The 24,667-nt window shown below is 43.1% G+C and overlaps 1 protein-coding gene across 1 annotated transcript in view; it reads left to right on the top strand.

Moving 5' to 3' along the window:
• Window positions 1–24,667, top strand: part of CDH16 (cadherin 16) — a 622,060-nt gene that overhangs the window by 139,234 nt on the left and 458,159 nt on the right. The window contains exons 6-7 of the mRNA XM_085637354.1: window positions 3,129–3,287; window positions 14,785–14,981. Of these exons, the coding sequence (XP_085493480.1) occupies window positions 3,129–3,287; window positions 14,785–14,981 (356 nt within the window). The remainder of the gene's footprint in view (window positions 1–3,128; window positions 3,288–14,784; window positions 14,982–24,667) is intronic.

Raw genomic sequence — 24,667 nt, forward strand, 5'->3', positions numbered from 1 at the left:
GAGTCAAGGGCGTTGAGAACACAAGGAAGTAGTTGCCAATGCAAAGAGTAACTAAATGGAGTGTGTAAACCATCATGCAACCACAATAGATGAATCTCGAGGGAGGTCTTGCGGAAACTCTGAGTTTTAACCGAACCTGGAAAAAAAGATACAGGAGAGGAAGGCTATACCACTAACATAACAAAAACAAGAGAGTCCGTACCCATTGTATTTTACAATAATATTTAGACATTCAGGCCCTAATTACGATGCAGGTCGGACGAGCGTCCGACTGGCATCGTTGCAGTTAAGTGACTGTCCGACAGGCAGTCGGCAGTCCTGACCGCCTAATTAGGATCCGCCCGCCGTGGAGGCAGTCTGAAACATTCTTTTTGCCAATGAGGCTTGTGCTGTGGCCCAGAAAGATCGGCAGCACAAGCCCCAATGCCAAAAGGCATGTTTTTAAGCATCCCTGCACCCTGTGGCAGGCACCTCATGGTGTCCGCCACATGGGGCATGGATGTTTGTGGGGGCACCTGTGGTGCCCCCTGGCCTCATAGCAGAGGCTGCGGAGGGACGGGCCTCCAAAGTCTATTTCTGACAGCTTTACAATGGCGGTCGGACCACCATTGAAAGGCCATCGGCAAGGGTCATTGTAATCCCTACAGCAGTGTCTGAGCAGGCACCGCCTCATTGAAGGGATTTCTGCTGAAACTGCAGCTGTCAGTTCCTCACGCATTGTAATGTAGTGGTCTGACATTGCTTCAGATGTCAGTGGGACCGACACAGATGAGCCGTCGGTGTCAGTCCTGTCGACATCATAATGAGCCCCTAAATATCAAACATCAGGTAGAGTCGAGACCAAAACAAGGGGGTAAAAGGAGGGATGTTATACAGGTCTAATTATCTTCCATAACACTTTAAATTTCCTCCTCATTGAAACTAGGAAAATCCTCATTTTATCACAAGACAATAAGACTGTAAAATATGCAAGTTTATATCCTGGAGAGAACTTTGACTACTATATATTCCTCTGGTTCAAGGCAAAAGGTCCTAAAGGTTGCTGCTCAATACCAATGTACAGCCTTAAGGATATTTTCTAGCCTTTATCCAGCTAAGAGTGCCCTTGGAGCCGTACTCCCACAAACAGGGTGACTACCAAAAAAGATGTGCGGATACCTGAAACAGGCATGATTAGCTTGAAACCATGAGCCAAGGTGGTGGGGGCTCCTACAGGAAAAAACAAGCTGGTCTGAGGAGCAGAAATGGTTAGTGCGAGGTGTTCTCCTGGTGATAAGAAGCTACAGTAAAAGCTGGAAAATAAGGGTAAATGACAGATCGCGAGGCCATTTTGGTACCTGTCGTCCTTCCAGGTAGTATTGAAGACTTGTTGACTGAATGCACCTCAGGATTCATTGACATAGCCTGCAGTGACATCCGAAAGGGCTGGAAAGCTGAAAGATCCCGAGGGATTTATCAAGTCAGAGGTGAAGATGGTCCTCTAATATAAAATCCTGAGGGTGGTGTTCTGGGACCTGAAGGAAAGAGCTGAAGGAAGGGAGGAGACATGTGCATTAGTAGTAAGATCTAGCAGGTGGGGGAAAGGGGTGTGGCCAGTGATCAGTGGTGTACAGAGAGCACTTAACTCATAACGGTGAGGAATTCAAAGGGCGTGGTGGCAGAGGTGGGAGTTACCGGGGCTGGTCGAGCATCATGAGCCTAAAGAAAAACAATACAAAAAATATACTGTAAGGCTTGCAACAGTTATAATGGAATTAGGAAGATAAAAAAAGAAATATGGAGTACGACACAAAAAGTATAAAACATAGGAGGAGGCTTCAAGGGAACGCCTAAAGTGCTCACTTATCCATTGTCAAGAGTAGCAATAAGAGAAGGCAGTCCTTTCACTGCTAGCTGGTATATACTGCCTGTGACGTTACTTTCTGTTGTCATGTCACCTCTCATTGTTGCTGTTCGGAGAGTTGTTAAAGAGATATTGCATATTGCACCACTTCTTTGTCTTTTGATAAAATTCAAATATGAATCAAGGAAATGGAAAGCACATGGGTTGTCCAAAAGTGTTGATAATCTTGTACCAAATAACTATCTTCTCTCTCAAGTGTGCACCACCATTTTTGTGAAGGACCACCGAGGACCATTGCTAAAGCATTGCAGTAGGAACAACTTGCTGTTAATCCCCCTTTACAGAATTGTATAAATGTTACCTTCTTATTGGAATTCATATTCATATGTGTATTCACAAAGATGCAAAGGGCACCCTTTGTTTCCATATGGTGACCCAATTGTTTGGAATTTCCATGCTGCGGTAAACAGTGAGATGGGAGGTTTCAAGTTGTTTCTTCAATGGTACAACCTTAGGAATTTCACAATGCAATACCATGTCCTAATGAAGCGAAGGGTTTTGTGGTAGCGAAGCCTATGAGTTACACAACTGCAGGCTTTGTCATCAAAAACCTCAAAGTCAGTGTATCAAAGATACATTGTGAGTTGCAAATTTAGTTTTTGCTCACAATGTACACAATGTGAATTATTAAGAAAAGGGACAGTGAAATGGGTGTCCCCATTCCTAGTGAATTACCATGTGATATATCAAATACAGTTGAGGCTACAAATTATTGATAAGGTACCAGCACCACAAAAGGTGTGGTAACCACTCGCAAAGTGGAAGCTGTATTTAAAGGATAGCTTCCACCTTGTGAATATGGGCTGTCGGCATTGTGCCCGCCTCCCCTCAATGTCATATGGATCATAAATTGTCAGTCCTAACCCTTTAAGCACTATCCCTTGCACTTCAACTAATAGGTGTCCCAGTTCTGGAAGTCTGCAAACTCATATTCAGTGGAGGTACGCTGGCTGTCTCATGATTACATCACTATAATTTTGGTCGGATTCCAAAAGGAATCCTTCCTCATTAATATGCATGAGACAGGCTTTTGCAAATCCTACGAAAGTCCATTTTGCACTGCAACATATTAGTACATTCACCACAGCGCTAAATAATCCTCGAGTTGCAAACCAGTCGTGGTGCAACAATAGTGATTTAGTACATTGGAGCCTATATGTTTCCTTTTGTTTTAAGAACAAATTGTTTTGACCTTAATTAACACGAACTCTAACTTTTTTAACAGGTGTCACATTTATGCATATTAGTGCAACTGATCAAGATGATGAATCTACAGCGAATGCCGATTTGCGATATAAAATTGTCTCTGTTACTCCAAAGACGCCTTCTGAAAATATGTTTCGTATAGATCCAAAGACAGGAGCCATCTCATTGACGGAAGAAGGTAGGATCACAAGTCGTCACTGGATAGCATCTTGCTAAAGCAAAAGTGGATCTGCTGACGTGCCTTTCACTGTAAGCCTCTGAATATGGATTTATGTTCTGGGGGACTCAGTTAAAGTGATTGAATCTTCCAGGGCTCTCAGGTCACCTAGTTCCTTGTGTAGTAGTTCATCAATTCCAGCCTTTTCCCGGCGAATGGTGGGATTTGTAGTCCTCTCTAACCCATTATAAAACCAGGATTACAAGCCCATAATTTAAAGAAAATTCCCAACTGGATGAGATACTCACGATTGGAAATGGGAAGCTTGAAAGCTCTGATCTCTTAATCACACCCTTTCATCTGTGCATTGAGTCAGAAGCTAACACAATTTTCTTATCTCCGTAGTTTCATATTTTATTTTCATGTGTTCTTATGTGGTAGGGCTTTTTATGTTTTGTTTGATGTTGGCCTGAACTGCAACCTCCAATGAGCCCATAAGAGCACCTGAATGCAGGAACCTCCTGTGCATGGCAGACGTGGAGTGGCAGTAGGAGGGCGGAACCCTACATGTTTGTAGTTGAGAGGGCAGCATTCGGACATCTACTGGATGAGAACCTAGGTGTATAAGTCTCTTTACCAGCAGTTTTGCTCCAGGTCGTTAGCTGCTTGTAAGGTAGCATCATATCAGCATTACTTGCTCTCGGTTGATTTCACTGACGCCCACACTCATCTTTCGAAGCTCGTTCTACTCTGGGGAGTTCTGTACTTGGCACGGCTTTGTACCTTATACCTCTTACTTCCTCCGGCTCAACATCCTCAGGGTCCTGGTACTCACACCCTGGATGCCAAACAAAAACCATGTTAAGTCTAATCAAGTCTACCTAAACAGTTATGCTTATAGCAGTTTCCTTAATTACAGGTAGCTTGCATCTATACTTTCAGGACAGAGTCGAGGGAATTCCATAGTTTTTGCCTCCAAGCAGCCAACCAATGTGCATTTAGCTTTTGGAGGATCATTGGTGAATCAGGTCAAGAGTGGCGGAGTGGAGACTAATCACGGGAATATGTTAACGAGGCTTTCTGTTCCAATGGGGCTCATGGATGATGCTGAGTTTTGATTGTGACCCTATCCTTCACCGGAAGCAAGTTTCAGGGCTGGTTTCACACTGTCATATTTCCTCAAGTTAAATACATCCTGGTGGCTTCATTTAGGGTCTGTTAGCTTTTTTGATGGGCACATTGCAGCAATTCATGCATGCCACAACCAGACTTCTCAACTCAATCATGTCTGTAGACTGCAGGAGTGTAAGAATATTTTGAAAGCTGGAGAGTTGCTATTTGACACCTAAATTACTAAAGCGTTAATTTTGCGGTGCAGGTGAGAGATTGGCATCCGAATCAATTTGAAGTGTCATGAATGACTCTGACCGAGAAGGTGTCTTCCCCATATTTATATCATCTAGGCTACTCTTGGATAATCCCCTGGGTGATTAGCGCGCTCTACAAATACTGATTGATTGACTGACCAATTGACGCCTGTGCGTTCACATCATAATTTCCTACATTTGCCTACATTGTTGTGCTGGCATGTTTCCTGCACCACATAGTCATAAATATCATGCTAGCATGTTTTATGGCAGATACATCCCTTCTTGTGATTATGCTCATTGTGTTAATACCCATGCTTCTGTTATTATGTCAGCTGGTGTCCCAATGCCCTAACAGAAAATCAAGCATCAATTTTGATATAACTCCCTTATTTTATTAATTCATCCTACCACAGTGAAATTATGCACCATAGAAAACCTGCCTGGCCTTCCTGTTCTAAAGCCACACGATAATGCGTTGCATTATTCTAGTGGTTTTGTTCTGAAATGCATTAGGAGACTTTGGGCTAATTAATTCACTCTCCTGATGCTGCTGGAAAGAATATGCTATGCACGTCAAGGCCATTTGGATGTGGTTAGGAGATGGAATCACTCCTTAAAGCGTTGAAACAACAATTGATGTTTGCTGCATGTGACCTGTCTGAACTCATAGTCACAAAAGTCAAACATGGCATTCAGACACATACAATCAACATGCAATGAAAGATGAAATATGTAAGAATGAAAGATGAGAAATATGGAAGAAGTAACAAAACAAATATTTCAGGAAGCATCTCAAGGCTATGTTTTCTGACTGCAACTGCAATTTGGAATGTAAAGGCTGTGGCAGCACTTACTGTAAACGAGATCACCGCTACTTCCAGAAAAGTAGCGTGGAAGCGAAGAAAGGAGCCTTGGGAGGACAATCACCACTGACGCTTTGTTGTCGTCATGAGGCTGCTTTAATCAAGAGCAAACTGGGTGCAAATAAAAGACTATCCTTCAGCCTCTTGTTGCAAAAAACTAAAATAGCCAATTAATGTTCTAAGACATATGAACTAACCCATACCCCTACCCTGGACAGTTCCCACCTCCATTAACAATATTCTCTTTAACTTAAATTTGACCACTTCCATTTCTATGTCCTGCTCAAGCCCCCCTGGCCTTTCCACCTAACGGGCTTGCCCACCCATGGATCAAGCCTACCCTCCTTTACTTTCTTCAATCTCTCCTTGTTTTCCATTATACCCTGTCCTGTACCACCAATCCCCTCCATAGCAACATTTGAACTGACACCAGAAGACCTCTTCCCTGAAGTGCTTCTGTTTCTCCACGGCTCAGTGTGCTTGCTCCCCCCTACCATCATCTCTTGTTCTCCCTTCTTACCTGTTCCAAATAAATTTGGTTCCCCAAGGGGGACAAATGAACCCCATCATACCTTAACATTTGTCGGCTTTTATAAACTGTGTCTATGTGCTTAACTACGGCTATCTCCTATGCCTTACAAAAACCTGACACCTCCCTGTTTACTTCCCTCCGGGACATGTTGATGACCACTGGCTTGCGTGTTCCCCACCACACTCTCTGGGGCAACAACTACATCCACATCACTTCTATCTCTGGCTATAGCTCCCCCACTAACCCCAAATACTTTTACATTATTTTTAACAGTTCTGAATTTGCAGCTTGAACTAAATCATTCTCCCCCAAATGTATCAACAGTGCATTCAGACAGGACAATTTTTCTCTCAGCTCCGACAGTGCTGGCATCAGCTGTCTAAACCTTATGCCACTTTCTCCAAACCATCTCACCACTACCTCATCTGTGTCCAAACCCAACTCCACATCTTCCCCTTGGTAAGTGTTGACAAATGCATTTTTTAAGAATAGGCAGTACAAAAAAAAACAGTGCTGTTGATCTCTTTGGGTCTCCAAGGCCATATATACCTCAGTATTAAAGTTAGGTGCAACCGGTAAACAGATCATGGCATACCCATACACACTAACAGGGCAGTGGTGGCACTCCAATATATCTGTGTTTCAGTCAGAAAAAACTGAGCACAAAAAATGATCAGCTAGATACATATGAAGGACTTAGGGCCTGCTTTAGAGCTCAGCAGATGACTTACTCCATCACAAACATGAGGGATACCCCATCCACACTATTACTAGTGCTATTGGATACAATGCACTTGTAATACTGCCGACTGGTTATCTATCACATTTGTGACAAAGTAATCCATCCACCGAACTGTAAACCAGGCCCTTACTTTTGGCTCTGTGACTTTTAAATTATGACGTCATAAATTGTTGACCCTCTACACTACGTTGGGAGGACAGAGAACTGACTGGCACCTGCCAATTGTCAAAGATGGAAGGCGTGTGTAGGCCATGGGCATCAAGTAGGGGCTACTAGGCGTAGCAGCTGCTACCCTATCACTGTCCTTTGGGTACAGTAATTCTGCCCTAGTAGTATTGGCCTCATTGCTCATGATTTTAAAAGTCTTGTTTACTTTCTGTAGTTTCCACTCCATCCTTCTAAGCCCTCAGCAGCAAAGAGATGGCTGTGAAAGTTCTAAGGGTAGAACAAGGGTGTGAGCCATTTGATGTAATGGAGGGATAGGTCAAAGGGTGCATGCTGTTACTTGGTGAATTGGCCCCTTTGATCTAGGCCATCATATGAAGACATAAGCATTGACAGAATGTATTGAGTGGATTCTCAACAAAATATTCAGTTTGACTGTCCTAGTGCAACTGTATTAGCCTGGGACAAAGGCATTTGCCTTGGGTGACAGGAAAAAAGGGATGGCAAATTCTTTCATCCAAAGAAACCATTTCATCACAGCCTGATTTCATTATTGCTAGGGTGTCTGCTTCCCAAAGAACATGTACTAGTGATCAGCACAATGATTGCTGCTATTGAAAGCACCCTTCAATGCGCTGTCACTAAGTACAAAAAATTAGCTGCTTGCAAGTTTAAAAAAAAAAACAAAGTAGGTAATTTTTTGCGTGCCCTTCCTCACTCTCAACACACAAAACCAACGCCTTTAAAAAAAACCCAGAACTCTGGGCCCCATTACAATCGCGGGCGGATCGCCCACCATCCAAAGCCCATTTACCCACCGCCACATTAGCATGGCGGTGGGTACCGCGGCGGATGGAAAGTCCGTCCGCCGCTTTTCTGCCATATTAGGATGGGTGTGTGGGGCATGCCTTTCCATGGCAGAGACTCCGCCATGGAAAGGCATGCAAAGAATGCCTTTGGGGGTCTGTTGTAGGCCCCTGCGGGGGGTGGATGCCTGCACTTGGGGGGTACCCCAGGTATCCCCCTTCTTTGGCATGCACAGGGTGGCAGGCACCGCACTGTGCCTGTCACGTTGTGCATGCCAAAGCACAACATGCATATTTTGCATTGCGACCGCCCGCTGCAATGCATAATATGCAGGATGCGACCCCCTGGGTAGCGGGCGCATCCTGATTGGCATAACGGGACCACCGCCCCTCTGGTGGTCGGTACCGTTTACCATTACGCCATCGTAATGGGCCCCTATGTATTTAATAAGTGGCAGCGAAATATTCTTGTTTTAAATGTGCCAATAATTGTGTGTATGTAGTTTAGGACATAAATGGTTGTCATATACATTAGTGGCACACATTGGAATTTACCTGCCATCTTACATCTTGCCACTGCAAAATTGATTTCTACACAAAAGATTATGTGGTTTTACGTCATCTGTCACCAAGAACAAACATTTAACCCTAATCAAAAACAATGCCTTAAAGCCAGCTCCAAGATGCTGATGGTAAACCTAAAGATAAAAATACGTAAAAAGTACAATAGCAGTGTTAGGTCGTGTTGTTTTTTGCATTTACCAGGAGAAAGCCTAAACAAAGAGTTATTTCAGCTTTAGCGTTTACCGCCTGATTTTGCACTGTGTTGTAAATAAGCAACAATGTGATTTTTTACTTTATGATTTGGGATTTTCCACATTGATTTAGAGTATCATAGGTTAGTTTTAAAATTAGGTTGTTTGTCTTTTCCTTTGAGGCATTGTAATGCAAAACATGGGTGATAAACGACTGAACTAGCGAACCAATAAAAGGTGACACATTGCTGGCTATACATTCTTTCCTAGTTTTTAAGTCTATATTTACAATGCCATCATTTTTCAAAAAGAGTAGTGTGTTAGAAATTTAGGGACAGGTGCACCATGCTTTTTTTTGGTTGCAAACAGCCCGCTTCACAGAATCAGGCCTTTTGCGACTTGCAAAAAGCATTGTCCTAGGTACCAAACCCTACTTTGGGATTTAGACTTTTACAGAATGGCAAAAATTAGTTTGTGATTCGTTATTAGGAAGGGGCGTGTTAAGGGCGTCCTTTCCTATTAGCAACTAGCAGTTATATGTGTGAATGTATTGCCCTTAGTGCTTACCAAACTCTGCTGGGTGCTGTAATAAAAACATTTAAAAAAATAGTATTTCCATGATATTATTTGTCTTTGGTAAATTAAATAAGTTCTCGTTTAAATCATATTGTCCTGGAATCTCCATTAATTCCAGGAATCTACTTTGTGGATTATTTAATTCATTTTTGAGATGTGTAGAACGAATGATGAGCTTCTTGACGGGGTGCACTAATACCCAGAGGACCCATTTCTCTTGATTTGTTTCTATTGTTTTTTTTTTACGAATAAGCAAATCATATTAGCTATTTCCAAACTGAAGATAAATATGTTGTTCACTAAATTCCTAAAATCCTAAAGAACCTTAAGTTCATTTTGCTCACCTTTTTCCAAGGGTTCTAACAAATGTGCTTAAAGATTTAACAAAGGTACCATGTTGATGGAGAATGTGCTTTCTGCAAAGAGCAGTAACCTATAAGTCCTCTTTTTACCATACACTTGTGCAACTGCACGCTAAAAGTCGTGAGCATCCATGACACCCCTCTGTCCTGCAAAACAGGTATGAGTTATTAGGTGCATTTGGTCTTTGAGTGGAACTTGGAGTTATCACAACCCCTGTGAGGCTAGTTAGGTCACAATGACGGCCATGATCCCACTTTAAATTGTTCCAGCACTATTGCAGTTCTAACCAGTTCAAAGTAATTCTGCTAAACCCTTGTGGGCCCATTCAAATCAGCTCATCCATGCCACTGATAAGGACCCTGAATTGGCCGACCTTTATTTTCTTTCAAGTAAACTGGAGTTTAGACCTACAACGTACATGCCCATACCTACAATGTAGGTATGGGCATGGCAGACATATCTCTATTACTGGGCCTCTCAACTCCAAGTCATTTATGATTGACTAAATGGTGGTTGGGGGGAACCCAGGATATATATTAGAACTGTCCCCCTGGGCCTGGACTATGTCCTCCACACCCTCTACCTAGGCTCTATCCCCCAACATCTCCTTGAGCCCACCAGATTGGTAAATCAAATAGGGTGCGCCACGCTGCGAATGACTGAATGGGAGAAGAAACTAACGCAGCAAACCCCACTTTCGAAAAAGGCATTGGCTCTGCCAAGTGTTGCAGCTAGACGGATTTGACAATTGGGATAGAATAGGAATCCCCTACCTAGGTGACATATGGCAGGGATCTTCCATGGGAGTCTGTAAGGGAACTGCAATCCCAATCCACACCCTCTGCCACTCAATTAAAAAAATACCCGCGGTTAAGGCACACACTCTCCTGCCATCAAGAAGGAAATGTAAAACCCCTGGAGTGCAGTCTGCTCAAGGCTAAACCTCTTCAGGGTGCACTGGGAAAAAGGAGGATCTAAATGGGTTATACTCAATTTCCCAGACAAATTCGACTCCCTCAAACAGAGATGGGAAGACTTGGTGGGACCATTGGATGAAGCCAACTGGAGAGATGGAGACATGGCACTCTGCGACCTTACCATCTCTTCCTGTTCGAGGCTCATCCAGCTTAATTACCTACACACCACTTACCTTACACTCGGATGGCTGTGGAAAGCGGGCAGGTGGGCCATGCCAGAATGCTTCCAGTTCTCCTAACTGGATGCGGAATTTTATCATATGGTTTGGCCATGCACAGTGATAATGCACTACTGAAAAGCTGATGAAACGTTGTGAACTAGGGCGCTGGAGATGCCTGTGTAGCTCTCCCCTAGAATGGCTTTGTTAGGCATTCTGGAAGTCCTCGGGCGAATACACAGAGCGCACACTGGTGGCATCACTACACTACTAGCTCAAAGGGACATTGCGCACCACTGGAACGCTAAGCAGTCTCCCAGCATCTCTGCGAGGGATGCTGCAATGGATTGCTGTGCTAAGAGGGAAGCACCTAGTAACTTAGCCAGAGGCTGCCCACGTAAGCACGCTAAAATATGGGGACGCTGGTGGGGTTACTTTGGACTATTTAACAAACCATGCAGTGGTTGATTGGACAATGTTTGCTGTTCCTCCCCCAAATCAGGGATATTGTAAGATGATGTCGGGCTGGACAATTCTGTATTGTGGTGTAACTACTAAAAATAATTACAATTTGGTTATAAAATGTGTAGTTTAAACATGTTTATTAAATGCTCGGTCTGTGAGGTGTGCCTGCGAGGCAAGGTGTGCTGCAAAGATTTCAGAAGTTGGTCTATTGTCCAGACACTCTAAAGACTGTGTTCCACATGGAAAACATACAGAAGGTTTCAAACAACTGTGATATATTCAATGAGTTCTGAAAGCTCTGTGTATAAAACTTACTAATTTAATATTATATATTTAATTTTGAATATTGTAAATGCATCTTGAATCAACCATTCTCAATTAAAAATGATGGGTGCAATGTAAGGAGGGTTCAGACCACATAGTGAACTGTAATACCCACTGGGGATATTTTTATACAATCAAAACTCGACATATTCATTGTTTTAAATGAGCCAACACTTTATACATCTGATTCCAATTGTTTCTTGATACATATGTGGGTTTTAATAATGTTGGTGTGTCGCCCCATATGCCAACAATTGGGCGGGGTCGTCCTTAGGACGACTAGAGTAGGCAGAGCCACTTGGAGAGGGCTACCATTTGGGAAGGAAGCATAGACCAACAAAGTGCATTTCACACTTAGGGTGGCGGTAAGACTAGCCCAAGCTCTCACACAAGACAGTCAATCAATAGAAAGAGAGACCCATGCAATGTTCAATGCCATGCGGTATGGAGGTTTGTGAATCTCAGGAAAGAGTAAGGCGGAGGTCCGACAAAGATGGAAACAAGCAGACATAGGTAGAGGAGGGCACTGCTCACCAGGGAGGGTCTCCATATCACTCAGTTGCCCTTGCAGAGTTTGCCTTGTACAGTCTTTCTTCCATCAGCGTCTGATGAGCGGGAAGAGAGGCCTCCTGAGACAGCATCTGTGGCTACCTGAACTGCCTGGGGACTTCCAAGTCAATAATCCCAGCATCAGAGCAGGCCAGCAAAGCCTCAACTGGGCATTACGTATGCACCCAGATTAGACAAAATACGAAGTCTCAGCTCCATCAAGAGGAGGTATCAGGATAAAGTCCAAACAGTATTGGCAAGATCTTCAATAAGCTACAGGCTGCAGGATTTTTTATCTACTTGGGTTTTTTTGGGCAGAAGCCCAGTGCTGATTACGAGTGCTGAATTACTAACGTTTGGCATGCCAACCAATCATTTCGGACCAGTTATCCCTGCTCTGGTAAATCAACATATTCTTTAGAGAGGGTCAAGATTCAACTGCCTCTGTCGTTTACTGCGACCACCGAAATATCACTACACAAAAGGTAGTTTTAGGATTCTGGCAGAGAACCTTGTGTATCTCAACCAGATAGACCCTGGAAATGAAGAAGCAGAATTATAACTGTTCCTGTATTGTCTGGGAGAATCATCAATTGTCACTTCTTATATAATACAAATATTGGCAAAGTTTATGTGTCTTGCCTTGAAAAGCATGCATTGTTTTTACGTATTGATTTGCATTCACATTAAGTAGGAGGTAAACTTTTACAAAGTGAAAAAAGAATAAATGAGTAATAAATAAAAAAGAAGTATTGAAAGAAGAGATTGACCCACCAGCTCTGGCACTGTAGAGCACTACTTTTAACATGGATGTGAGTATGTGATGAAGAAAAAAAAGCATATCACTCGCAGTCGAAGAAAACCGATAACTGAAGTGGGCAGACCCATTGCCCCATGCTGTAGGCAGTGATGGGTGGAACCAAAAGTTGAATGACAATTTAACAGGGAATTGGATGAAGAGGGTTGACTCGAAGCCCCTATGCGTATGTATATATGAATGTATTTTTGTTCGATATAAGAAGCTGGCGAAACAGGGAATGGTTTCTTCAGGCCAGACCTAAAATATATGTTTACATTTAATTACTGGTATCCCCAACGGCAGGCATAAAGAAGAGGAACACTTGCAGACGCTCCTTTGTTTGTGGTCATTAATTGTTGTAATCAGGATCCAAATAGGAGTCTTAAGTTTTTGCATTTTTATTAAAAAAAAAAAAAAGAACTTTTGGAATTTTGTTTTTAAAAGTTTGATGGATGGTACCGTCATTTTGACAGTGCCATCTGTCAAACTTTTAATACATTGTCAGGAATATTTGTCTCTGTGACTCCTTCTAATGTTAAGAGATGTCCGCTGGGCTTCAGGGCATCTCTAAATTTAAAGGGCAGGGGACACTCAGTACAGCAGGAGTAAAGTAATCTAACATAGTAACGGATTTACCTCCATCCACCAAAGTCTAAATCAGGCCCTTAAATTCCTTGCTGTAGGTCATCTTTGAGCTGACAGCGTGTGGCTGGACACAATATGGTACGCAAGGAAAGGGCAACCTTTAACATGAAGGAAGTCTTTAAACATCAAGTTAGACAAACAGACAGCCTTGAGATGAAGATATGATATGAAGATATGAATTCAGATCCTTAAGTATAAATAGTTAATCAAGTTAGAATTTTCAGTTTGCAGTCAGAGCATTTAACTCATCACTACTGCCCTGTTTTCCCAAAGTTTTATGGTTGCAGAGTGCGGACCTGCCTTTCGTGCTTTGCTTCATACCCATGTTTTCTGAATCTGCAACTTTTGTCCTTTTTGGTATTGGCTTATTCTTTAGTCTCCTTAACACCTCACCCTGATCCTATTCAAATCTGAGTTGTGCAGTAGCTTTTGGAAGCAGTGGTAAGTACCTTCAAAGAGGATCCAGTCTGCTTTGCATAAGAACCCAGCTCTTGAAGCGGGATCAACTCCTCCCAAAACAGCAGCTGCAATGCACCTTCTGAGCACTGTAAAGGGGCCTGCATACTTGCTTGCCACCCTTCTTCGGGCACTAACCAATAAATACGTGAATGAAATAAGGCATAAACCTTATTCGCTGCTGGAGCGGCCAACTCCAGTGTCAGGAGGAACTTCTGAGGAGCAGAGTTTTCAGATGCCAGTTGATACTGGATTGACTGTACTGCTAAGTGGAGTCATGAAGCTTCAACTCACAGCGCTGCAGGGGACGAAGGAGTATGGAAACATGCTGGACGGAATGTTTCAAATGGCAGTACTAAGGAGAAGAGGAGATTTTGAGTGTAGTAAATGTTAATTGTTTGGAAGTTTTAAGGTTTAGATGGCTCTATTCCACTATTATCATCTCTCTTTTGTACTCTGTCATCAGTCTTGGTTTAAATCAGAGGGATATGGCAGAACAAAGTATTTAAATCTGGGTACGCTGATCTATTTTAAGGTATACCGTGTGTGTGTGTGCGTGCGTGTGTGCGTGGACATGACTATGTGTGTGTGCATTTGTGTGTACGCAAAGATGCTCACCCGGGATCCTTGGTTTGCATTTTGGGATTTTTTCCTGAGACATTGGCATTTCATTAAGTAGTGTAGTCTGTGCAGTTCACCAAATCCTGCCGCAGGCAAGGTTTCCCACTCATTTTGTAGAAGAATTGTCCTCCTAAACGTAAAGTTTGTTTTATTCCCTCTGAAAAAACTGCATTTTTAGGAACCTTTCAACCACTTTTGTAAAGTTTCACAAGCTTCATTATGTTAAGTAAGTTTGCACATTTTTAAGAAAAACATAATAATACTAGAGAAGGCAAAACTTCACCCTGCGAATATAAACAATTATTTGGATATTTTAAAGTAATAATGCAACATAATTATATCTAACCTACAGGGAGCGTGTTGCTTCATTCATCAGTGGTTGACAAGTATCATCTGGATGTGCAGGTCAAAGACATGGGAGATGAATCTTTAGGATATTTCACTCCAGGAAAAGCTCACATTGACATCGTTGAAAATACATGGACCCTCTCAAGTCCAATTCATCTTCAAGAAAACCTGAAAGAGACACATCCAACAGTCATAGCAAAAGTAAGTATAACAAAGGTTTATGTACAAGTGTAAGTTGTGATTGTTGATTCAGAATGCATTTTGATCCACAGCAATTAATACTTTTAACATAATTACAAGCACAAAGTCTGCAGGAAACAAGAGGGAAGGTCTAGGGGAGAACATTTTCATGATAACTTGTGTGTGATCCTGGAGAAATCAGCTTTTCACACAACCAAGGGAAAACATCCCCCTTCCATTACAGAGGTAAATGTATTAAATTGTTATGTTATGTTGTGTTAGTCGTTTTATAAAGTGCACTGCTACCTTCAGATATCCTGCTATGATAGTCAAATCTAGGTGGGAATACCCAAAAGGAATAGGGAAATTTCAATTTCAAGTCATTTTCTAAGAGTGAAATGGTGAGTCTTGGCTCTCAGTCTTACAGGCAAAGCATTCCATTGCTTTGTGTAAAGGATAACACATGAACGTCCATCTTCTGGCCCTGACCTTTTTGAAATGAGACACCAAAGATCCACAAGAACAACCAGCCACCTTGACTAGGACCTCAAGCAAAACGTATTCAACACTGGATTATACATTTGTCGACTCAGATATATTTGATAAAATCATGAGTTATTGAATAATAGCCCAGCATGTAGAGCTCCAAGTACGCACCGCAAGAGCTCCCCACACCAACGATCTGATGGTTTAACCTGGTACTTACAACTTAAAACGCCTAGCCTGGAATGGAAGTACGACTGGCGAGATAAATAATTATATAATCACGTTCACTTCCCATACATCGGACAGGCGCAGTGGACTCACTGGGAGACACCAAAGATAGCTGTGCTACTAATGATCAAAGATGCCAGGACTATAGTAACCAATGCTTTCTTTTAGGTATATATGATGCTGTTCAATGTATATATGTTCAACCCACTAAAGAATGTGTTTGCCATGACAAGGACATGTGACTTGTCAATCAGAGTGAATTACTGTCTAATAACAAAGTTGGTCATGGACTATATTTACCACGTCATCCTGGAGATGCTGATATCATTGTTAATGGAGGAAAAAATGTTTTTAATGAAAGCTACCTACAGAAACGGGAACTGGATAAAGGCAATAGGTTTGTGGAAGAAATACAGCAAAAGGTCCCTTTTGTGCAAATAGTCAAGTTTGTGATTACAGCATCTGTTGGATATCAGGAATATCTGAGGTACATTTGGCTGACATAATTTATTAATATTGTGAGAAAGTCATCGATCAAAGCTGTAGAAATTCTCTTAGTTGATGGAGAAGGATTTCCCATTGATATGAAAAATGAGTTAAATGATGACCACAAGTATGATCACTCTCAGGTCTAACTGAAGTAATTGGCGCAGTCGCAGGATGAACTGAAGAGAACCTTGAAGGTCCTGGTGCCTTGTGCTTTCCGCTATGTTTGTTGGCATCCAAACCACACTGAGGCCCGGTTATCATCTAGGAGACATTTTAAATTATCCTCCAGGGTCTACAAGGAATCAAGGAGTTAAACAAACTCTAGAGTAAATATGACTATTGGAAATGCGGGAATTACTGTCTCGAGCAGTGTGATGAGACAAAAAAGTAACCCAATGCATTCATTTTTTTTACTATCAGCATGTGATAAATTAGTATCAGAAGCCATGCACACATGCTTTGGGTTTCAGATTAGGTATCGCAATTTAGAAATACCAATTCTCAAATTAAAATGTTTAGTTTCTAATAACCATTTTGTATTCAGATTACATGTGTCTATAACATTTATTTGAGCTATTAAGACGTTTGCCATATTATCTGTTCATACATTTGCTTGTAAATAGTCTTTGCCCAATAGGTTGTGGTTTGGGTATAATGCAAACTTTTTTATATTCTTTACATTGTATTATATTTTGTACATTTCATCAATGTACAGAGCGCCACTAGGTACACAGATCAGGCTTAAGTGATTCAGATATGGACATAACATATACGTGGGTTCGATATTTTTCAGGCAGTTGGACTGAGAGGTCAGTGGTCACAATATGAGTTTGTGAGCAGATCACTGTAGCACTTGTTGGTTAGCACAGTGTGCATCAATGCTCACCTCATGTGCAGCTCCAAGGAACTTTTCTGAAGGCAAGGCAGGGCTCAAAAAGCATCTGCATGGAAGTGGCGGCATTTCTACTTGTGAGGTGAATATGGGCCAAATCCGTAACCTTTACCATAAGTCAGTGGTGGCACTTCTTACTGGTAATGCTGGGGTTGGGTGTCCTCATCTGGGTTGCATTGACTCACTCACCGATGTCAGCATCGCTTTTGCTGTTGCTGTACTGCCGCTCATTTGTTTTTAATCACTCTACCTGCCACAAGGAAGGATCACGGAACGCTGCTCACGGAGGGCGCATTGCCACTTGTCTTGATCACGAAGGGTCGTGCCGCTGGTGGGAGCTTCTCCGCAATCGGCGGACAGCCTGCACGCTCCCAGCGTGCACGAGACTCCAGGGCTACCTGTTGGCTTCACCGGGGGACTGCGAGGACCAGCAGCCCCTACATCCAACAGCTGGTGCCTCTTCCCCCGGAGGCCACGCCCCCTAACTGTCTCACTATAAACTGACCAGCCCCAAACGCAACGCGGGACGCGCGCGGGGAGAAGCGCGGGCGAAGCCCGGGCCAAGGGCGGGCCCGTTTAAGCCCGTTCAAGACCGGGCAGGACTGGACTGGGCCACCCCATTTGCAGTTCGTGCTTTAATATTCTGCCACTGTCATTTCACATTAACTTTTTACTATTGGCTTGAGAATATTCATTGTTCCTCACTATCGTAATAATTCTCACGGTACAATGTCCCCGAGAACCACTAGGAACACAGTTAAAAAGCAGGCTCAATCCGCTGGTGAGGTCATTGGCCCAATTGACCAATTTATAACTAAAGCCAACGATGCTATTGAGCAGGGCATTATCCTACTGGATCGGAGGATCTCACAGGACTTGATGATTGCCAGACGCTCTTCGATGGGCCTACTGGCCACTGCAAAAACCCCCTTACGTCCTGTTGATCTACCTCCTCCAGTGACAGTGCATGCAGAAACGCACACTGTTCCCTGCACAGTGGACCTTTCTGCATCTTTAGACTTGTCTGATTCCCATCTCTTCCTGGAAAAATCTCCTGCTATTTTTGTTACTCAACTAGATAACACCCCCTCTTCCTCAATGGCTAGGGGTATACGAGAAGGAGCAATCCCTAAAAAATCAAAGAAGAAGACAACCACTAAGCTCCCCCATTCCACCATTCCTCCTGTTACAACCATCCCTGTAACTCCTCTTGCCTCTAATTTTCCCCCGCAAAACCCTAACCCTTCATCCCTCCATCATTCTCCTTCACTGTCAAATGTTCAAATAGTGGATTCTATTCCTGCTAATCTGAACATCAGCTGCACCAGCTCAAGTAGCAATTACAGCGGAGGAGATATGGTAAATGGTAATCTTACAATCAATGCATGTAGCAACGACAGCCTATTGCTCACCAGAATTGGCGATCTATTTAAATCTCACTTGGAACCCATAGAAAAGGCCCTACACATGGTTCAGTCTCAACTTACCCAACTGTCCCTTGCACTATCCCAAAGTACAGGAAACAAGAAGGATTCCAATTTGGCGAAAGGCAGGCCCACTACTTCAAACACTCCAAACGCCAAAGCGTTAAAACCTGGAACCTTCGCGCAGAACCCCAATTCTAACAAACAAAAAGTCCCTGAGAAGCCTACTCAAAATTATTCCCTAGCATCTACAAACAAGCCGCAACCACCTCCTAAATCCTCTAACCCTTTACCACCCCGCCCCGTAACCAATCCTAAACCAACAGCACCTTCCCTACCAAACCCTCCTTCTTCCCTTCCCACCTCTACAGCCCCCACTCCCGCTCCTGTCCAATCCAGTAATGCTACTGGATTCAACACCATTCCTAATAATCGTAAGAGAAGGATTCCCCCTATCCATCTCCCACCTGAGGCCTCTCCATATGTAGTAATAATGACTGGGGTTCCGGAACTCCCCCCAAACCAAGATGAACCGGTTTGGTCCCTAAAAAATAAAGTAATATTCTGGTTGTCCAACAATAGACCGCTCCCAATCTTTATGGACAACAGAGTTACTACAGTGCGTAGAGTGCCTTGGTTAGGCAACCTACCAAAAAACACACAGCGCGACTGTATTATAGTACATTTTGAAGATCCAAATACAGTCGAGCATATTTGCTCCTGGGGTGATCAAATCTCTACTGAAGGGATAGCTACCCATAATTTGTCGTATTTATATCCCCCTAATACATGACGTAACGCAGGTCCTCCGTGGTCCTGGACGAGGGTAGGAAACTGGGGCGGAATCAGAGACCGAAACCAGTGGTCGGGGTATGGCTTTAGCAACCCACCACCAGGCCACTTTAGCAATTGGAGAGGTCCACTACTATCCAATCGATATGATTGCCTGGATATGGTGGACTGACTACCATCTCTACCCATGACAGACAGCAGTTACAACAGCGTCTTTCCTAACCCAAAAGACCCCTGTAAGAGCATTCGGGCGGCTGGCTCCTTCTCGCCATCTCTGTATGGTACCCAGCTTGAGTCTTCCCCTCCCCAGTACACCCCGACCCAACAGCAGTCATCTTCTCCCCACCAGGTCGCGTGTCACACCATGTCAGCTACCCCCGCAGACCCGCTCCCAAATCTACAATCTACTACTCCCCAACCCAGTGAGCCTAAACCCAACCCTCCTCTTTCTGCTATAACCACTCAGTCCCCGTCCCAACTCCCACATTCCTCTGCTGAACCTCAGCCTCCAAATTCTACTTTTTCATCAACCCAGGACCTTCCAATTTTATTCTGGAACGTAGCTGGCTTAAGATCGAAAATCCATCTTCAGTCTTGGGTGGAAGTAACCAACAAATTTAAGTTAATCTGCCTAGAAGAAACTTGGGCAATTGACCCTATTCATATTCAGGGTTTTAAAACATTTCACCTCCCTTCCTTACCGTCCACTCATGGTAGATCCAAGGGCGGCTTAGCCATCTATGTTTCCAACTTAATTCCCTTTACGATCACGGAAGTTCCGTTAGTCTCGTCAATTTCTCAAATCCTCAAAATAGTTCCAGACAATAACTCCTGTTATTATCTCATCAATATGTATAATAACTCTTCACCTAGCGACTGTGTAAAATCTCTGTCGGAAATTACTTTGTATTTACAAGACCAAAAAGCTATGAATCAAGAGTTAAATTGTCATATTGTGTGGGGTGGGGATTTCAATGTGTATTTGTGTAACAATCATAGCAAAGGTATTTGTGGGCTTTTAGACGAGCATGATGTCCCCCTGGCCCACTTCACCCACAGTACAGTGGGTCACGCACTAAACACCTGTATTTTTGCACTAGAACTTGAATTCGCGAACATTTTAGTGTGTCCTGCTGTAGAGTTCAAGACGACTTTTCATGGTAGAGGTGCTACCACAATCATCGATTTTATTTTATGCTCTCAATCCCTAAACAACCGACTGAAGCAATTTACAACTGGCACCGACCCCTCAAGCGACCACTACTCAAATAGCATAACCATAGTATTAAATACTCCATCCTCAGCCTGCCCAAAAACAAGCCTCTTAGCGCAGCACTCTCTGGAGATGAATAAAATTAACGGTTATACTGTTAAGTGGACGATGACCAACCCCACAGAGATCACCAGTAATATCATCCAAAAAACCCTTCCTTTAATCCACCACTGTCTGGAGACGTCATCTTCCCCCCAGCTGATCCTCTCCAGCTTTGTCAAGATATTAGAAGTCATCAGACAAGAGCTTACCCGTCCCCATAGGACTCACGACAATGATAAGGACTCAAGAGGGTGGTTTGACTCCCGTTGCCGTAAAGCGCAGCGTGCACTGAAAAATGCTCTACACAATCAGACCAGGGACCAGCCCCAAATCGCCTCCTTAAGGAAAAACTATAAGATGGCACAGCAATCCCGTAAACGGGAAATAAAAAATAATCTCTGGGCCCAACTACACCAGAGCACTCTAACCAAGGACTCCACCATGTTTTGGAGAACAGTTAAGGCCCCTTTCCTAGCTGATGAAACCGCGATACAGCATCTAGATGTGGCAGTACCCGCTGATAAATGGGTAGCACACTACTCGCAGATCTTCGGGGACAACCCCTTGACAACCGAGGCTCCCAGACCAGATGCAGAAGCTCCCACTAGCAATAACATCTTCCCTATTGACCTCCACTTCGATCTAGAGGAGATAATCACAGCACTGACTGCCTCAAAGACCGGTAAGGCGCCCGGTCCAGACGGGGTCCCCTTAGACATATTTGTGAGTAATATAGATCTTTGGCCTCCAATTGTCACACAGGTCATGTCTGCAGTTACCCAGATCGGCCTTATTGATTCTTGGTCTACTTCTGTGCTCCTGCCCATTTTCAAAAAGGGAGATCGGGACAACCCAGCCTGCTACAGGCCCATCTCCCTTTTGGATTCCCTAGGCAAGGTTGCCGGCAGACTAATCCTGGAGCGATTAAGGGACTGGGCCACAGAGAATAAGATCTTAACTGACTTACAGTTTGGGTTCCAGGAGGGCCTGGGCACTGTGGAACAGGCCTTAAACCTGACTTTACTCATAGGCAAATACGCTGGGGCCAAAGGCGGTAAACTTCATCTAGTCTATGTGGACTTGAGTTCCGCATTTGATTGCGTAATTCATTCCAAGCTATGGGCGATCCTGAAAAATCTGGGCATAGATCTTGCACTGCTGAATTTTCTCCGAGAGCTATACTCGGACGCAAAAGCTTGTGTGAGATACGGTATCAAAGGGGAGCTTACTGAATCCTTTAACATCGAAAAAGGCGTAAGGCAGGGATGCGTCCTTGCTCCATTCCTATTTAACATCTATACTAATGGACTGGAGCAAGCGATGCTAGCTGATAGCAAAGATCTCCCCTGCATAAGCTCCCGCCCTATCCCTGCATTACTGTATGCAGACGATTCAGTCATCCTAGCAAGGACACCTAATCAACTTCAGACCCAACTAGAAAAATACTGCGAATTTATGTCTTCTCTTGGTCTCAAAGTCAATAAGTCCAAGACTTTCGTTATGAATATCGGGAAGAGAGCCCAAAAATGTAAATCTCTCTTTATTGAGAAGACCAGATTAGAAACTGCCACTACCTACCCCTATCTAGGTATCCTTATTGATAACCACCTGTCCTGGAAATCTGCCATATCCAGCAAAAAACTGCAGTTTCAACGCACAACATCTGCACTGACTTCGTTCTCTAGGAAACTGGGTAAGCCCGCTCCTACTGTGCTTTTGAAGATCTACCAAGCTAAATGCATGAGTGTGGCTACATACGGCGCCGGAGTCTGGGGCTATGTGTCCGCAGACGAGCTACAAACTATAGAAAACTACTTTCTGAAATACATATTAGCCCTCCCCCGTAGTGCTCCTACTTTCGGCACCCATGTGGAACTCGGTTGGGAGTATCTGACTGACATCATTAGTTACCAGCCGATTCTACTATGGCATCGTATATGGACTCAGGAGCAATGTCATCTAACTAGGTCACTAATATCTGACTGTCTCACTTTGTCCCATTGGAAAAAGATTCCTTGGCTGTTATATGTTTCAAAATTTTTGACAGATTTGAACCACCCTGCATATTTCACTGACCCTGAATCTCTATTGGACATATCCAGAAAATCTTTGAAAAAGCTATGTGCTGACCACTTAAGCGATCTTCGTTTGTGTTCTGAACTTGTCAAAAAGCCAAATGTTCATTTAACGATGGTCCAATCTTCTTATGGCATTCAACCTTATTTGTCATTTTTTCTGTCAAATTATGAGAGGTATGTTTTAACCAGATTTCGGTTTGATGTATTTTATCGCCTTGTCTCACTGCCTGTGCCCTTAGACTGGTCACGGGAACTAACAAACTGTCCCTGTGACGGTCTTACTCGCCAGTCAACTCTGCATGTAACCTTTTTCTGCGGTTTCTATAAATCCCCGCGGAAACGATGGCTGGTTCCATTGCTCCGACACTTAGGACTGAGAAGATGCAGACCGGCCCTTTTGGCACTTCAAAACCTAGACACCCCGTACGTTGCCAAAACCGTAGCCTGCTTTCTCAAAGTCTGCTTGAAAACTCATTCCCAACTATTGGCAACTGTTTCCTAAGATTTTACTGACTACTGTGCTATTATTCTTCTATATAGAGTGTTAGTGTTTACTTGTAAAATGCCTGCCTTCCTTAGCAGCCAATGAGCAAACCAAATTTTTACTGACTACTGTGTTATTATTCTTGTATTTAGAGTGTTAGTGTTCACATGTAAAATGCCTGCCTTCCTTAGCAGTCAATGAGCAAACTGAATTTTTATAATGCTGTAATGTTTTAAATGTACTTTTTATGATTGTAAATTCAATCGAAATAAAGTTAAAAAGTGAAAAGTGAAAAAAGCTGGACTGCTAACCAGAAGCACCTTCTCTAGCAATGGCGCCATGATGCAGCCATGGGGATCCTGGACTTTTAACTTAGTCCTTCCATCCCACCTGTCTGATGTCAATGTAATCTTCACCAGGCATGTTGGTGGTGACAGGTCCACGTGTCCTCTGCCTTTTCAGCCTGCCTTATGAGTCAGCTGATGTACCTGCATCTGGCTTTCTAAGTTAAGATGTTTCTGGAACGGCCACTACAAAAAAGTGATATACATCTGTTATGTAAAGCAGTAACTTGTTTTAGGATAGAACATGGATCAGTGTCATCGTCACTATTTTTCTGTGGGTCACAAAACGCATGTATACCTTTAGCCTTGAGCTGTATGTGTGGAAATAGTTGTTTTATGACATGGACACCTGTCTCATTGCCTAATTGTGAACTGCATGAGTTTGCTGCCACATCAGATTCTGCACATATCTTGTGCCAGCAGACACATCTCAAGTGGGTGTGTGCTGTCCTTTACATTGGGATGATGCACAAGATATGGTCTGGTACTGAGTATTCTGGGATGCATACTGAATTAATTATGTCTGGCACTATGGCCACAACAGTGTCTATCTGGCATGAACACATCAGATTCACTGTGCCAGTGCCAATAATTCCCAATTGCCCACTCATGTGGATGACAATTAGGCATATGTTCATTCACAATCTAGTAGTTTATGCATGCCATGGATGTGTGAATGTTTTAAAGGTTTAGAAACAATGTATATTTGCAATGTGTGGTAACAAACAACAGTTAAGGTAAACATGTCATGTGTGACACGAAGGCTTAGTTCTTCAAAGCACCATGGACTCTTGGTCTTTTTATTCAAAAGCAAAAAAATCAATTTACCAAAAACTAATTGAAAATTTACATTAGTCGAAAAATTGGCAGAAAATATGAAAATGATATATAGTTATGATGATTCAATAAAAGTTTGATTTTGCACACTTTGGGAGATGAAAGAGGGAAGGGTGAATAGTCCATGAACTGTCTTGTTATGTGTCTACTCTGACTAAAGGTATTGTTTCTAATCCTTATAATGTTAGATTGATTGTTTTACTGTGGTGCATACACAACATTGATCCAGTGTTTAACCCCTTCGCTGCCAGGCCTTTTCCCCCTCCTGTGCCAAGCCCTTTTTTGGCTATTTGGGGTAGTGCGCGCTGAGGCCCCTGTAACTTTTTGACCACATAAGG

This window comes from Triturus cristatus, chromosome 12, assembly GCF_964204655.1.
Source record: "Triturus cristatus chromosome 12, aTriCri1.1, whole genome shotgun sequence".
Lineage (NCBI taxonomy): Eukaryota > Metazoa > Chordata > Amphibia > Caudata > Salamandridae > Triturus > Triturus cristatus.